Genomic DNA, 17,839 nt, shown 5'->3' with positions numbered 1-17,839 from the left:
TGGCCGCCAATGAAGGCCATAAGGGCCTTTAAATAGGTCACAAACGCGGACAATTAGGGTTTCTCTGCCCAGCACCTACTCGGCGAGTCCCTCCTCTGACTCGTCGAGTCCACTCATTAAACCCACGCAAGCAACTCGACTCGACTCGGTGAGTTAGTCCCTCAACTCGTCGAGTCACTCCTTCAATCTCAAGATTAACATACACAATAATGTCCCTGATAATCCAGATGTTACAATTCTCCCCCACTTGAATTAGATTTCGCCCTCGAAATCGCTCCTCAATAACAAATGGATCTAATCTAATAACCGAACAATACCATCGAAAGGATCTCATACCACACAACTATCTTCCTCTCTGGACACCTGAATCCAAACAGGAACTCCTCCCTGGAAAAGGACAGACCGATCTGCCACTACGCTACCCCTTCTGACTCTCAAGAATCTGGAAACTCTAGTAGCCTGACACACAGCCAAACCGCCCTCTCAAGATATCACCATGTTATTCGCTCCTCGAATAACAAACCCCGATAACTCACTGCCCCTCCGCTTCTCTAGTGGGAACCGATAAAAACAAGTCCATGCCCAAAAATGGCTACCGATCACTCGTCCCAGACATGATAAACAATCCAGATCACATACCAACGAATGAAAGGATCACATCACACCGGGGACCCATCCATTGTACTGCAATCACAACCCTTCTGAACAACGAACCCTCAACACCCTGACCTCAGGTACGAAAGATGATCATGCTTGTTCAGAAGCTTCCTCAGACATCTGACAAACATAAACCTCAGCTCCCTTCTCAATATCCCTTTCAAGACTAAGCACCAGGTCATCTCCCGACCAAGCAGTTGAACCTCCAAGGGTTACCCATTGCATGGAACAAAACGTCTCACTGACTTCCTTATCAATACAACTATCTCGGCCCAGTGTGACACACAAGTCACAAGGTTCGCTTTACCTCAAGCGAATACAGAATTCGTCTCACCCTCGACCTCTGTCATCTACTACTCATTAGTTCCATGTGTTTCGCGGTTTTCCCATACCAACTAATTGACCCACTCAGGTCTAAGACACCATGTGACAACCAATACCCTTCAACATGGAACTCATCTCTAAATCTGGAATCTCATCGCGCCTACCTGGCGCACTACCAGAGCCAAACTCAAACTCGAGAGTTTGATCTGACCCAGAGTTGGAACCACTCAACTCATGACTCATGACCCGCAACCCATGCGTTCCTCACTGATCCACTTCCCTTTGGTCGTGACAACCACTACTCAATTCAGAATATAACGACTCCCGACAAATATGGAGACCCCAGTCTCGCCCCTGGTTCGACCACCAGGCTCCCACAAACTCAAATATTAGGGCTACCCAAGCCTAAAACTCTTCTGCGTCATGCTCTGATCAGAGAGTACTTCGTTACAACATTCTCTTGCTGACTAGTGGGTACTATGACTCCCCGCGGTATCAGAACAATCTCTCACTGGATAGTGAGTACTACGGCTCCCCGTAGCATCACCACAACCTCTCACTGAATAGTGAGTTCTACGGCTCCCCGTAGCATCACCACAACCTCTCACTGAATAGTGAGTACTACGGCTCCCTGTAACATCACCACAACCTCTCACTGAATCGTGAGTACTACGGCTCCCCGTAGCATCACCACAACCTCTCACTGAATAGTGAGTACTACGGCTCCCCGTAGCATCACCACAACCTCTCACTAAATAATGAGTACTACGGCTCCCCGTAGTCTTACCGCACTTGCTCTTACCACTTCACAATCTCATCCTCAGGTCGACGCCACACTGCGATCATTAACTCATGCCCAGCGGACCAACCATAGATAGGTGTACACACTTACCCAAATTATGCATTGCTATTTCTGATGACATCCGCCATAACAAAACACCTTTCCCTGCTGCAATCCACATTCTCGAATAATCTCGCTTGATGTCAATTGGCCGAAGGGCTCCCACTGGAACCGTAGATACTTGATACACCACTTGCCATCTCAAACTCAAAACTCAAAATAATCCGAGATTTAGGACATTAAACTCAGATCCCCCGGTACACCATCACGACGCCTCGCAGTGTCTTGACTTTACCGCTGATCTCATACTCATGGCATCATACTCAGATACTACATTGTTTCCTCAGAATCTCGCAACCGATCTTTCTCTCGTGCCACTTGTAACCCCAGAATACTCCATCCCCCAATTTGAAACACGGAGAAATCGCCAACGACTCAGAACACGAAGATGACCCTCCGAAACTCTTTCCTCTATTGCTCAAAACCAAGCGAGATTACGCATGCCGACCCGGAATTTGGCTGCCCGATCATCTATTACCCTTCCCAAAGAGCGTAGAATAATCCCTTCATCGAACCAAAATTTCCCAACTGACGAAGTATCCTTACGAACCAACCACCTCGAAAATTCTTATTTAACACAAGGCCTCTGACCAACGGCCACCTGCCGTGCAGATACTCATCCTTTCTTGAACGCGTACAACATCCATTAACTCCCTCTGCAACTCACCTCGACCACCAATAACCCTGGTCTTATGAATCCATAGTGCATGTCTCTATCCAACTCCCTAACCGCTCTTGAACAAATCTCTAATCCTCCCAATAAAATCCCCGGTTCTCCCCCACTCGGGGTTCGAACCATCACTAATTGGCGCACCACAAATCTATTCCACGGACTGTTTCCACTAGGAACATCACACTTACTCTTGGAAGGTACTACGAAATGCTCGGTGGTCTCCCCGATAGAGACCCCGCAACTCCAAATACCACGAATCTCAGATGAAATACTCAGAAACTTCTCATCATGATTGCCTCTAATCATACAGAATCTCATACCATCCCATTATCGGACATCTCAACTGTCCAGCAGTAACTCTGACTCTTAATCCGGAAATAATGAACTATCATATTCCTCATCCTCGACTCCTCAACCAACGTTCCATCACGTGGATTGTAATAATAGTGGAGACCTCATTACCACACTCGATACTCATCATAGACAATAAGAGCCACCACCCTGATATACTCCTCTTGATTGTCCATCGCTGCAGCTAACACATGCCCTAAGATACTCAAATAGGGTGCATCCTGGTCCTTGACCATCTTAGTCCCCACTGACAACCTGCTCATGCTATATCATTACCTCGCGGAAGACATACTGCCCAAATCTCTGGTGGAAGATTGACATCAATGCTATCACACAAGGCTTACTCCCAAGCTCAAAATCAAAAGTCTCAATATCTCTTCTTCTTCTCACAGAATACAGAATGGCACACCTCTGGTCACAGAAAGTGACATCTCTTCCATCGGCCGATTGCTCAATTCAAACCGTACTCCTCCATAGATCACCATCTTCTACTCGTCCCTGAGTCTTGCGACTCCAAAAGGGCATCTTACCAAAAATTCCCTCGGAAACTAACTCGATTTCTCTTTCAAGGTGTGCTCCATTGAAACCCATTCAACATGGCCCTCTGGCCCCTTACTCTTTCATATCTGATCTCAGTCTGACCTACCACATCAAAATAACTGGTAACCCGGAAGCACTAACCATCACAAGTCTTGGTACTCAAACCATGTGACCATCTCTCGATCTGCTATGAATCATGGTACCCGAACCATGTTATCTCCCCTTAATCTGCTTAAACCATGGTACTCGAACCATGTTCTCTCTTCCCAATCCTCCTCAAGTCATGGTACTCGAACCATGACATCACCTCTCAATCTGCTACAGACCATGGTACTTGAACCATGACATCACCTCTCAATCTGCCACAAACCATGATACTCGAACCATGACATCACCTCTCAATCTGCTGCTTAGATCCTCCGAAATACTCCCTGCATCGAGTATGGGTCCTCTGCATTCAGTAGTACGGGCCCATACTACCTGCCACATCTACCCATACTTCCTACACGGATCATCCCGGAGTTCCTAAGTAGCTGCTCAACCATCTCGATCACCAATCCCGTCGCGCGCGTTCGCTTCCCAGCGAAATGCTCTACTCTGTCAGCGCGCTCGTCTGACCATAGTCACCCCTTAGGCTCTTCCTAGGTCCTCACACTTCTCCGCCATCAGCTGCTGAAGAACTCCTAATGATGCCAACCATCTACCCCTTGAATATCGTCATTTTCACTTGGTAGCTGACTCCCATCATTGAGAGTTCCACAAAGCACGAAGCAAGCAGCATTCGGGCATCAAATAATCTCTACGAGCACATAAAACCCCTCTGGGCTATTATCATACTTGCTCTCCTCATGCCCGAAGGATATCACCGAACTCGAGTAACTTCACCTTACGCGGGCATCTGACTACCCTCTCAGTAGACTCCACCAGTGCTCATCTAGGTATCTCTCCTAAATTACTCCTCTACTAAAATCCTTTCCTAAAAAGGATTCCTGCGGAATCTCTTACTCAGCACATACTCGAAAGCACATCACAGATAGCAGCAACTCCTAGGCTAAGGCATCACAAATCAGGCCACTCTAGTCCTAAAATATGAAATACCTAGCCTACCCTCTAGCATGCATAACATATCTCATAACAACTTATAACACATAAGTAAGGGTATTTTGGGAAATCACCGTTCGGGCGCTGGCTGATTGTACACACTGCTCGTTTCCTCTTTCTCTTAAAATTCTCTTACTCATTTTTAGAAAAATCATTCCTTTTGAAAACTTTCCTTAAATCCTCAGTTTGAGTCCAGATTTGCCCGAAGGTGCATCCGAATCCCTCAAACCAAGGCTCTGATACCAACTTGTAACACCGTAAATTTTCAAACAACATTTTTAATTTTAAAACTCATAATCTCATATAATAGTTCTCAAAATCTCAAGTGTCGATGTCATAACATATTTAAAAATAGTTTTCAAAAGTAATTATTCAAATCCATGATGCTCGTTCATGACTCTTTTCTCTTGTGTGTACAATCGAGCCGCCGCCTTCCCGCGATCCTGATAAGAACCTGAGACACATAACACATAACACGGTAAGCACGAAGCTTAGTGAGTTCCCCAAAATACCACATACAGCACATAAGCCACTCGAGGCTATAACTCGGTATGACCCTCCGGTCAATGTGTCTCAGCGGGACCCTCCAGTCCCGTAGCTCGTTGGACCCTCCAGTCCGGTCTAGCTCGTTGGACCCTCCGGTCCGGTCTAAATCGTTGGACCCTCCGGTCCGGTCTACTCGAGGACCCTCTGGCCTCGTAAGTCGTTGGACCCTCCGGTCCGTTCATTATAACACATAGCATACATATATCACAATGCACATAATCTCAAACATACACATAACACATAAGACCCTCCGGTCTGCACATAGATACCACTCTAGGTAATGTATAGTAAGAAGACTCACCTTGGGTAAACTCGGATGATCTCGAACTCGAAACACCGATCTAGCCTCCGCCTAATCACATACAAAAATTACCTCTAATTAACAATGGCTCTCAAATGCTAGACTATTCCCCTCCTATGCTCTCTCTCTCAGATGGGTAAAAGACCATTCTACCCTTCCTGACCTCTTTCACTCATCTTGACCAAACCCTAAGGTCAACAAAAGTCAACTCCAGCTTTGACCAGACTCGTCGAGTGCACTTGGGAGACTCGTCGAGTACAGTCGGTTCATGGCAACCCCAGCAAGCTCCAACTCGACGAGCTAACCCCTAACTCGTCGGGTCACCACCTGACTCAGTTCATCGGAACAAAACCCTGGCTACTCACCGAGTCAACGGCTCAACTCGGCGAGTCTATTCAGACTATTTTGCATTCAGACCATTTTAGTGCAAGATACTTTCCCAAACTTCAGATCTATGGTCACAAGGCTCATTAATCACGTAAAGGTTCGATCTTTATGTCCATGCCTCACACATCTATCTCTATTTGATAAAATGACCCCCATAATAGTGTCTTAGGCTCAATACTCTTATGTGGCTGCATAAAGTTGGGTTCTTGGGACTCTCTGGACCTCTCAAGGTCCAGATCTGATGTCTAAGCCTCAAAGGGACTTCACATATTCCATAACTCAACTTAAAAGAGGGTAAGGAAACCCTAAACTCATGAGATCTACTATTCATATGAAAACAGGTATGGATTCATACCTTAAACAACAGCCTTGAATGAAATAGTAGAAGATCTGAGCCCCTCAAGTCAGCTTAGCTTGAACCCTCTCCTTCTTGCTTGCAAGAATGCACTAAGATGATGAAAATTAGCTCCCTCTTTCTCTCAATGCTCTCTAGATCGATTAGGGTCTCTCAAGGGAAAGTGTGGCCGCCAATGAAGGCCATAAGGGCCTTTAAATAGGTCACAAACCCGGACAATTAGGGTTTCTCTGCCCAGCACCTACTCGGCGAGTCCCTCCTCTGACTCGTCGAGTCCACTCATTAAGCCCACGCGAGCAACTCGACTCGACTCGGTAAGTTAGTCCCTCAACTCGTCGAGTCGCTCCTTCAATCTCAAGATTAACATACACAATAATGTCCCTGATAATCCGGATGTTACAATTCTCCCCCACTTGAATTAGATTTCCCCCTCGAAATCGCTCCTTAACAACAAATGGATCTAATCCAATAACCGAACAGTACCATCGAAAGGATCTCATACCACACAACTATCTTCCTCTCTGGACACCTGAATCCAAACAGGAACTCCTCCCTGGAAAAGGACAGACCCATCTGCCACTATGCTACCCCTTCTGACTCTAAAGAATCTGGAAACTCTAGTAGCCTGACACACAGCCAGACCGCCCTCTCAAGATATCACCACGTTATTCGCTCCTCGAATAACAAACCCCGATAACTCACTGCCCCTCCGCTTCTCTAGTGGGAACCGATAAAAACAAGTCCATGCCCAAAACTGGCTACCGATCACTCGTCTCAGACATGATAAACAATCTAGATCACATACTAGCGAATGAAAGGATCACATCGCACCGGGGACCCATCCATTGTACTGCAATCACAAACCTTCTGAACAACGAACCCTCAACACCCTGACCTCAGGTACAAAAGATGATCATGCTTGTTCAGAAGCGTCCCTCCTCTGACTCGTCGAGTCCACTCATTAAACCCACGCGAGCAACTCGACTCGACTTGGCGAGTTGGTCCCTCAACTCGTCGATTCGCTCCTTCAATCTCATGATTAACATACACAATAATGTCCCTGATAATCCGGATGTTACAGTACGCCCCGCGTATAGGATTTTTCCCCCGATCCCAGTCGTCTAGCGTACACCGAGCGTATGCGACCATCATGTAATTTTGAGTTCGGACCCTTTTGGACCATTTGGACTTTGGGGCTTTGATTTTGGGCTTTGGTTGAGTTTTTGGGCTTAATTGGTTGGGCTGAGGACTTTCATTAAAGTTTGTATTTATTTATTGGGCTTGCCTTGCCGGGCCTAAGATTGAGGATTTAGGCCTTAGTTGGACTTGGGCTATTAGTGGGCCTGGTTAGTTGGACCGTTTATGGATTAATGGATTTGGTTTGAAACTCAATTGTTAATTGGGTGTTGTTTGTTTGATAGGGCGGAGTTTCTAGCGGATCTGTAGTTAGAGATATTTTTGTGGGTTCAGCTGTTGAGGTGAGTCTCCACACTGTTCTATGGGTCGAAGGCACCAATGTCAGCCCATTTGGTTTATGTATGATAGGAAGAACAGGGGGTGGCCCTTGGCATTTTATATGAAAGACCAAGAGGCGGCTCTTGGCAATCTGTATGCAAGACCAGAGTCTGAACTCTGGCAGTTAATTAGTTAACTAGTTGTAGATTGTATGCTACTTGTCTTTGTGATACTTGCATGGAAGACAAAGAGGTGGCTCCTGTCACTTGTCTGTAAGACCCATGGTTTTGGCTCCCGGCCTGGCAAGGAAGACCATGATACGGGTCGTGATATAATGGCAAGACTATGGTTGGCACATAACACCTTTTTGTGATTGCTGGATATGTATGATATGTATGGCTCGTATGATATGTATGGTATGTGGTATTTGGGGAACTCACTAAGTTTTGTGCTTACAGTTTGTGGTTTATGGTTTTAGGTACTTCCGATTCAAAAGGGAAGGGCCCGTCTTGATCGCAGCGCATACACCCGTGTTTCTCCGCAATTCATGATTTGGGATTTTACTATGATAATTGTTTTACTTTGGAATACTTTTAAATGTTTGAATAAAGATGAAGGAATCTTTGAATATATATTAAAAATGAAATTTTACCCATTGATTTTCTGGATGTTACACTAAATATTATTAAAAATAGACTTGAGTATACTTTAGATTGCGTTAACATGATCAGTGGCCCTCGTGTCCATTATCCAATCGTCATTTTCCGCGTTAACATGATCGGATTGATCTAGATTGCAAAGCCAAGTCTATGGTGGTTGTACAGAGTTGTTTGGCTGATCGTTGGATGTGAAGTGTAGCTGGGGGCTAGTCTGTTGTTGTGATTAGGCCGAAGAGGGTCTGCTACCCAAGAGTTTGATAAAATTAAAATTGGGTCTGCCCTATGAAATTTGTTGTTGCATTAAATTAGTAGGAGCCCATTGTGGCTAACAAGCATAGGCATCAATCCATTATGGTGGAGTATATGAGGCCTTTGGTGGCGGTGGCATGTATATCCAGCCATATCATTGCTGTTGTTCGGTGTTGCTGGTGGCTGAAGATGACGACCGACGGTGACGGTTGTTGGTATTACTCCTCGATGGCCATTCTAGTGTGAGTTTTGTCCACCCCTACAGGATAAGACATTAGTTCCAATACGAAGAAGAGATGGCGAAGAAGAATGAGTGTCATGATATGGAATCGGTACCTGGTTTTGATTCATTCGGTGCTCTTCGAGAAAGAGCATGGATCGAGTTTCAATGAATGTTGGTAAAAGAGAGCGGTAGCGAATGATGCTTGCTAGATTGTCGAACTTACTTGATAAACCATTAATGGTGTAGATGAGAAATTTTTTGTCGGGTACTAATTGTTCAAGTACTTCAAGAAGGTCCACAATGCCTTTGAGAAAAAGTGAGTATTAAAGTTTTTTATAGGGTGAAATTTTTTGACTCTATGAAAAAACAATTTTGTAAACTAATAAACGATTAAAGATATATATTATAAATAAATAATAAATAACAATTTGTTTGTTTTGGACTATTCGGTTTTTATTTTATAAATCAAAACCAGTACAAAATAACAATTCGGTTATGTTGAATCAATAAAAAATCTAAATATCTAAACCAAATTGTCCGATCCAAATTCCCAAATTAGACAATTTAGTTTTTATCCAAACAATAAACAACCCTACTTAGATGGATCGAAGGTGTTGTCTATGTGATCAATGACATCAAACCCGATGCAACGGGTGTCTAATAATTCATGCCAAGCATGAGGCGATCAAGATCAAGTAGTAAAGGAGCATAGGTTTTGATGTTAGTGATGTCGTAAGCCTTGGCGGGAGGTGGAGGCTGGTTGGCGGCCATTAGGGTTTATCCCATGAGTACGAGAGAAGAAAAAGAGGAAGACGATGGAAAGGGAAAGAAAAAAAAAGATATTTTTGGAGAAGGCTGAGGTCTTTAATAGCATGAAAATTAGTATTTTCCCATTAAGAGAACTCCATTACAATATATACACCTTGCATTTGAAGACCTTGGGCCTATAGATAAAAATAACTAAATGGTATAACATAAATATAATGAATATGCATAAGAGTATGTCGGCTAACTAATATTTCGTTAATCAACTATTTGTCTATATTTTTGTTATATAACTGACTAGGTGAATGCTCGCGCGTTGCGCAGAAGCATCTATATAGCTGAAATGTTTACAAATATATGTTTTTAAATATAACAATAATGTTGTTGTTAAATTTGATATAATAATTCATATACTAAGTTGATATAATATATTGATTATTTTGAATTATATGATAATATATACATCTATTAAAACTGCATAATCTCAATCTTTTGAACGACCTCTACCTGCAGGTTACTCCTGAATAAAATTAAATATAATATATGGTTTAATGTTATTTATAGTTGTTTTTATTGATAATTAATTTTTTAAAATTTATTTGCTTAACTTTTTAATTTTTGTTATTGTAATTATTTAAAACATCAAACAATTTTTTTTTTATTTTAAAGGTAACAATATAATCATTTATATAGAGTTATTTTTAACTATTGTTATTGTAAGTTATTTTAAGCTACTTATTTGAAAACTTTTAACGATTATAAAAATATCTTTAGAAAATATTTTAGTTAAATTGATATTACAATTTAGTTTCTGCATTTAGCACTACAATTTATCACTTTTAAGTATTCACAAAATATCCTTTGAGTTTTTTAAGTGGATCTGAAATTTATATTGAAGTTGACCTTGTAATGTTATACAATTTAAGTATTTTGTCCAAACTATTCAAAAGTTATAGCTTTAAACTGATAATGGTTTACATACAACAACATATTAAATCTAATAAATTAAGTATAATATGTTAAAGTTAAAGACATAACTTTATAATTAGAAGTAAAACATTATTTTAATATTGAAATTTAGTTTATTTATGACTACACTTTAGGTTTGATACTTATTTAACCTTATTAACCAACTTATAATCATTATTAGAAAGACACTACAATTTATCACTTTTAACTATTTACAAAATATTATTTGGGTTGTTTAAGTTGAACTAAAATTTATATTTAAGTTGATCCTGTAAGGTTATATTTAAATTAACAATTTAAGTATTTTATAAATATTGTTCAAAAGTTGTTGCTTTAAAATGATAATGGTTTACATACAACAACTTATTAGACCTAATAAATTAAATATAATATGTTAAAATGTAAAAACATAACTTTATAAGTAGAAGAAAATATATTCTTTTAATATTGAAATTTAGTTTATATATGATTACACTTTAGGTTTGATATTTATTTAACCTTATTAACCAACTTATAATTATTATTAAAAAGAAATTAAAAAGTCATGAGAGTTTCAAATGAATGTGGTGAAAGGAAAAAATGTATGGGAGTTTCAAATGAATGTGGTGAAAGAAAAAATGCTTCCTTTATAAGTATATAGTGATGATTAGAAAAATATTGAATTATTAAATTAAAGTGTTTTTTCTCTTTTAAATTTAACAAATAATTTAGATAAATAAACAAAGGAAACTAATGAGGTTTTAATTTAGAAATTTTGAAATTAGAAGGAAACTCAGTTAATGAAATTGATATGCATTTATTATTACATTTATTACAATTAATACATTTAATTAAATATTATATGAAATTTAATAAAAATGAAATAACCACAAAATGCCATGTGAAAAATATTTAATTGAAAATAACCACAAAATGACATGTGGCCAAATCAATGAGAGTGTGACATGTGACAAAAAGATTTTCATTTATTATTGTAGATATCTTGAAATGTTCTTGAATTGGTTTTAAACAATTATTTATTAGTGTTTTATACAGAAATTTTCATTATTTTAGAAATATTTTTGATAAAATCTTAAATATATATATATATATATATATATATATATATATATATATATATATATATATATATATATATATTTAACAGAAAAGTGCTATTATTTTGGAAAAAATCACATAATCTATCATTTTCTGTTAAAATAAAAAAAACGATTTTTCGTTATTTTGGACAGAATATTAAATAATCGGGACTTTTTTGTTAAAAAAAAAATTAGGACTTTATTAATTTTTTTTCTCCAAAATAATGAGACTTTTCTACAAAAGACACTACTATTTATTATTTGATTATATTATGTATTACTTATAAATGTACGTTTAGGCTTGTGTAGTGTTTACGATTTCGCGATGGGAGGTAGATGGCAGTGGTTTAATGTTTTTCATATGTTTAAATAGAAGGGTTGTTTACAAAAATAAAAGATTTTTTTGTATGTATTAGGGGCGTGTTCAGCATAGAGTGTTTGTGAGTGTTTGAGAGCTTCTAGCTTCTAGCGTTTGACAAAACGTTTCGTTTTGAACAAAAAATATCGTTTGACACTATAAGCTTCTAGCGTTTAGTTTAAACAAAACGCTCCAAATCCAAATGCTACTTCACGAAGCGTTTAAGAAAACACTACCAGCTAGAAACTATCCGCTACCCGCTACAAGCTACAAGCTAACAGCTAACAGCTACCAGCTATTTTTGCCGAACACACCTTAGAATTACATGAATGTTTTAATAGACCCAAATTTTATATAGTTGATTGTCTTTTTCTGATATTTTCCTTTTATTTAACTATATTTATTATTTAACATATTATTTATTTATAAACTAAAAATAAAAACAAAAAAAATACTATCTAAGTATAGACAATCGTATATTGTATTTGACATTGGGCCAAGATGTAAGAAACAAAACTATAACTTTTTACCACCCGAAAAAAAGGACAAAGACTAGTTCCAATCTTTCGTTAATAACGTGAATGTTAATCATGTTGAGCTTTTGTTTGGAAAAAAGAAAAAGTAAATGCCCCTTGGATGGGTTGCTACAATCTAATTTGTAGCAGTTTGGTGACACTCATCAGTGATAATCTAGCCCAACAATTCGCATGCTTCAAACGACAGCAATATCATTAATTCCTTTATTTTCACTCAATCCAGCAAATTATTCCTACACACTAATATATTATATTTCAAATACTTCTCTCCGTTCTTTCTACTACCACTTATCTCTACACAACTTATCAAAATGCCCCCTCAAGAGCCTCTTTCCTACCCTCTTAATTCCCCATTGTTGCACATTCTCTCCCAAAAATCATCTCTCAATCTTACATTACCTCAAAAGAGATCTTTACTAAAAATGACACTTACAAAGAGAAAATCAATCCTGATTCTTGTTTTTATCCTTGTGATTGCCTCCCTCATAAGAGTACTCAGAATCACCATTACCACTTCATACTTCCCAAATGTTGTTTCATCATCTATGGATCATGATCTTATAACAACAAGAAGTAATGTGAGTGACAAGACACTCTCTGAAAAGGAACTTAGGTTTCTCTCAGATATAATCCTTCAAAAATCTCCCTGTAATCTTCTCGTTTTTGGGCTTGAAGATCAATACCTAAAGTTACCAACCATCAACAAAGGTGGTGCAACAGTTTTTCTAGAGGACAAACCAGAAAAGCTAATGAAAATGAAGGGAAATGGCGATGGTGTACAGGTATTCAGAATCAGGTATAAAACATCTGCTAAAGAAGCATATAAGTTGTTAAAGCATGCAAGAAGAGACTCTAGTTGTTCTGTAAGAAGACTTACCTCAAAATGTAAGATTTCAGTTGCTGGATTCCCGAAAGAAGTGTTGAAGATTAAATGGGATGTTATTGTTGTGGATGGACCAGGTGGAGATGGACCCGAGTCACCTGGAAGAATGGGAGCTATTTATATGGCGGGTGTTCTTGCAAGATCTGGGAATGGGACGAATGTTGTTGTTCATGATGTTGATCGGATGATTGAGAAGTGGTTTTCATGGGAGTTTTTGAGTGAAAAGAATTTGGTTTCTTCTAAAGGGAAGTTTTGGAATTTTAAGATTAGTCAAAGAAAGAAACTGGTTTCTTTGAAAAGATCATGATCAACATCATGCAAAAAGGAATGTGAAAGTTAATAGAATTTACTCCATTTTTTTTTTGTTTTTTGTTTTTGTGGATAGTGGTTGAGTTAACTTGTTGGTTATGCAGGAAAAATGTATAACATATGAATTTAGTGTTTTTTTAATGAAAAAGGATCTTCTTAACTAGGGTTTTCGGACCCACTTTCGAACACCGACTAATCCTCGATGTGCACATGAAGTTATGCCTCGGGCTATGGAGTTAGTGCATGAGAATCTTCATGGCCACAGGAGGTGAGATCTGTGTTTTGAAGAGCATATCATATGAAAACAATAATTATATTTCGTAAACCGTTTGAATTAAGCAACAGTCATCTACTTTTTTTTAAAGGAAGTTGATTTTTCCACAACAAATTTTTATCAATCCACTAAAAAAACAAATATAATTAAATAAAACAATTAAAACTCAACAACTTAAAAAAAACAAATATAATTTCAAATTAATGTATATCAAATAAAAATAAAATCTTTGCCAACAAAGTATTCATATTAATACATATCAAATACGTATTATGGCACCCATTGATCGCAACCATCCACCTGCCTTATAGTTAAAATACAAACCCTACCAACCGAGATATTCTGGACGTCTTTAGAGCAATTACAAGGAATTAAAACCATCCAAACTTTCCAGCAATCATCGATAAGACATTGGTTTCCCAAAACTGAACAGGAATTTCATTAATCTTTAAAAAGGAAGCACACAAATCAAATCATTTCTAAAAGCCAATGGTTTGAAAATTTAATACTTCCTTTGATGTTTACAAATATCGGAATCGTAATTATTTTGCTATATTTTTTTTATTCAGTTGACCCATTTTTATTCAGTTGACCCATTTTGCATGTGAACGCTTGGGTATTGCTTTGCGTTCTCTCACCCTGGCAGGCTTCCTGAACCACGAACCACTTGTATTTCTCTAATTTTGGGATATCGACTGTTTTTGAGATTAGGATAGGTTTGGTTATTATTTTCGTTTTCAATTTTAGGAAAAATTGTGATACCAGTGAATTGTTGGTGGGATAAGTAAGGCATGCTTTGAGAATTATCTTCATTAAATTAGAGATTTTGGGTTATGTTTCAATGGAAGAAGATGAAATTCTAAGAAGCTATTTTTGTTGCCCACCAAGTGTTTGATAAAATGCCCAAACCAGTTTTTCTCGTGTCACAACCTTATTGTTCAAGATAATGTAGTTTGCTTAGTTTGGATGCTTCTTGTGCACACCAACAGTGTGTTGGTGTGCCATTTCCTTCCCTTGTTAAATATTGTTTCATAGTTTTAGCTTCATCTCGAGGCTTGTTCTCTTGTATGGCTTCTTCTTCCACAAGTTCGAGTGATATTTGTCTGTGCCCGTTCAGAAGCTTCCATTGTTGCCCAAATGGTGAAGTGGGAAGTAAGGGGATTGGCGGTATGATTTCACACATCAAAAGGCATCATTTACCTACTGAAGACCGTAAATGTGTGTTGCGTGAAGCTCTTTCTAGTGATGTTGGTTTATTTATGGAAGTGGAAGAAACCTTGAAGGCCTTTGGTCAATGGATGTGTGGGAAGTGTATGAATTTGCAGGCTCTTAGCCGTTATTGTCATCACTCGGATGGTCGTGCGAGGTTTGTTACAGGGGCTGACGGCTCGAGTCGTTACATTGTCGGTATTCTAAAGCCGTCAACTAAAGAGTCGGTGAAAAATGCTCTTGGAGGCTTGGTTTTTGATGTTGCGCTCCTTGATCGTATTTTTAAAGAGCCTATCACTACTGTCAAGAGTATCCCCCATAGTTGTCGCCTTGCTTTCTCTCAGGCTTTGAAGAGTGCCCTTTACAAGGTGATTGCCCAACCTGGCTCGGTTGAGGCATGAATGTGTTTGTTACTTCTTCCTCGCTGCACGCTGCAAGTGTTTAGACCCAAAAATAGACAAGAATGTAGGTCTGGGAATAGAAAATCCTTACAGCACAGCTCCATCCTGAAGTCCTTGGATGCATGGGGGAAAGAGGGTGGTATCACGAAGTTAGTTCTAAATATGTTAGACAATCCCGATGTTGGAGCTATGAGACAGGGTTGAGGCATCCTTCAGAAGGAGTCTAGATCAAGTAACACCAACATCAGACAGTGTCTCCGTAAAGTTGCAGATGGTCATTTTACCGCAGTAGTGAAAGTGTTATGCTCATCGGGTGTTGCACCATATAATGGTGATACTATTAAAGCTTTGGAGGACAAACACCCTTTCAGGCCACCCCCATCCATGTCGAGCCCCATAATTTCTGAACCTCCCCTTGTAGCAGACTTTGACTGTGTATTTGGTTGCATCAAATCCTTCCCCAAAGGAACTTCTTGCGGGAGAGATGGCTTGAGGGCTCAACACTTACTAGATGCCCTTTGTGGAGAAGGGTCTGCTATTGCCACAGATCTCATACATGCTATCACTTCAGTGGTTAATTTATGGTTAGCGGGAAGATGTCCAACCATTTTGGCAGAGTTTGTTGCGTCCGTCCTCTCACGCATCTACTTAAACCTGACAACGGGATCCGTCCGATTGCAGTAGGCACTATATGGAGACGTCTGGTTTCCAAGGTTGACATGAAAGGTGTGGGTAAAGAAATGGCCAAGTACCTTAATGATTTTCAGTTCGGGGTTGGTGTATCCGGCGGTGCTGAGGCTGTGTTACACAGTGCCAATAGGGTGTTGAGTGAACACCATGCTGATGGGTCTCTTGTAATGCTGACTGTGGATTTCTCGAATACCTTTAACCTGGTGGATCGATCAACATTGCTCCACGAGGTTAAGAAGATGTGCCCTTCCATTTCTTTGTGGGTGAATTTCTTGTACGGGCAAGCAGCGAGACTTTATATCGAAGACCAACATATATGGTCTGCCACTGGGGTGCAGCAAGGTGACCCCTTGGGCCCTCTTCTTTTTGCCCTCGTTTTGTACCCGCTTGTGCACAAGATTAGAGACAATTGTAAGCTCCTTCTCCATGCTTGATATCTAGATGATGGGACTGTCATTGGGGATTCAGAGGAGGTGGCTAGAGTGTTGAACATTATTCGGTTGCATGGTCCAGGCTTGGGTCTTGAGTTGAACATCAAGAAAACGAAGATTTTTTGGCCCTCCTGTGATGGTAGGAAGCTTCGTGCCGATTTATTCCCAACGGATATAGGGAGACCTTCTTTGGGGGTGAAGCTCCTTGGGGGGGCTGTTAGCAGAGACGCAAGGTTTATTAACGGGCTGGCTATGAAGAGAGCGGTTAATGCTGTTGATTTGATGGGCCTTCTTCCACAACTATGTGACCCACAGAGTGAGCTCCTTTTGCTCCGATCATGTATGGGCATTGCAAAACTTTTCTTTGGTTTAAGGACATGCCAGCCGGTACACATAGAAGAGGCAACTTTGTTCTTTGACAAATGATTGCGCAGGTCTATCGAGGATATGGTGGTATGTGGAGGCCCCTTCTCTGGAGACATTCAGTGGCGCCTGACTTCCTTACCTATTCGTTTCGGTGGTTTGGGTTTGTACTCGGCATACGAGGTTTCCTCCTACGCATTTGTAGCCTCGAGGGCCCAATCTTGGGCATTACAAGACCACATCTTACGTGACAGTGGCATATTTGGTATGGACTCGGATTACCTATGTGCTATGACTCGTCTTCGCGATACGATTCCGGGATTTGACTGTAGCAGTTTCACTAATAAGGACACCGGCCCCCTAAATCCCCAAAAGCTTTGGTGTGTGCCCTTTTTTAGCAAAATCGTCCAAGATATGGAAGTCGACTTCAACATGACTGTCAGATAGAAAGCAGTCTTTGAGTTTCTACGGGCACCTCATGCTCAGGATTTTTTGCTAACTATCCCTATTGATGGTCTTGGCCAGCATATGTCTCCTGTGGAGTACCGAACTATCATTTGTTACCACCTCATGATTCCCCTATTCCCAATTGACGAGATATGCCCAGTTTGCCGCAAGGCATGTTTGGATACCTTTGGGGAACACGCGGTTCATTGTAGAGAGCTCCCTGGTTTCAAGTACAAACATGATGTGGTTCGGGATGTTCTCTTTGATGCTTGTCGGCGTGCTGGTATTTCTGTGAAGAAAGAAGCGCCAATGAACTTTTTGATGGACCCGCAGTATGGAAGGTCCACACTTAGACTGGCTGACATTTTGGTCTTTGGATGGATAGGAGGGAAGCATGCGTCTG

General features: G+C 40.1%; 1 protein-coding gene across 1 annotated transcript; it reads left to right on the top strand.

The window, feature by feature from the left end:
- The first annotated feature begins 12,691 nt into the window (after positions 1–12,691).
- On the top strand, positions 12,692–13,781 carry LOC145168605 (arabinogalactan O-methyltransferase 2-like). Its single transcript, XM_079087381.1, has one exon. It carries the CDS (start codon positions 12,741–12,743, stop codon positions 13,617–13,619), a length of 879 nt encoding a protein of 292 aa, XP_078943507.1. The 5' UTR covers positions 12,692–12,740; the 3' UTR covers positions 13,620–13,781.
- The last annotated feature ends 4,058 nt before the right edge of the window (positions 13,782–17,839 follow it).

The sequence above is a fragment of the Lactuca virosa genome, chromosome 4, assembly GCF_052849685.1.
Source record: "Lactuca virosa cultivar CGN04683 chromosome 4, Lactuca_virosa_CGN04683_v6, whole genome shotgun sequence".
NCBI lineage: Eukaryota > Viridiplantae > Streptophyta > Magnoliopsida > Asterales > Asteraceae > Lactuca > Lactuca virosa.
The sequence above is the reverse complement of the archived record's forward strand: the minus strand, read 5'-3'. Positions and strand labels throughout refer to the sequence as shown.

Coding starts and splice junctions, on each gene's coding strand:
- LOC145168605 (XM_079087381.1), top strand. CDS start 12,741: ATGCCCCCTCAAGAGCCTCTTTCCTACCCTCTTAATTCCCCATTGTTG.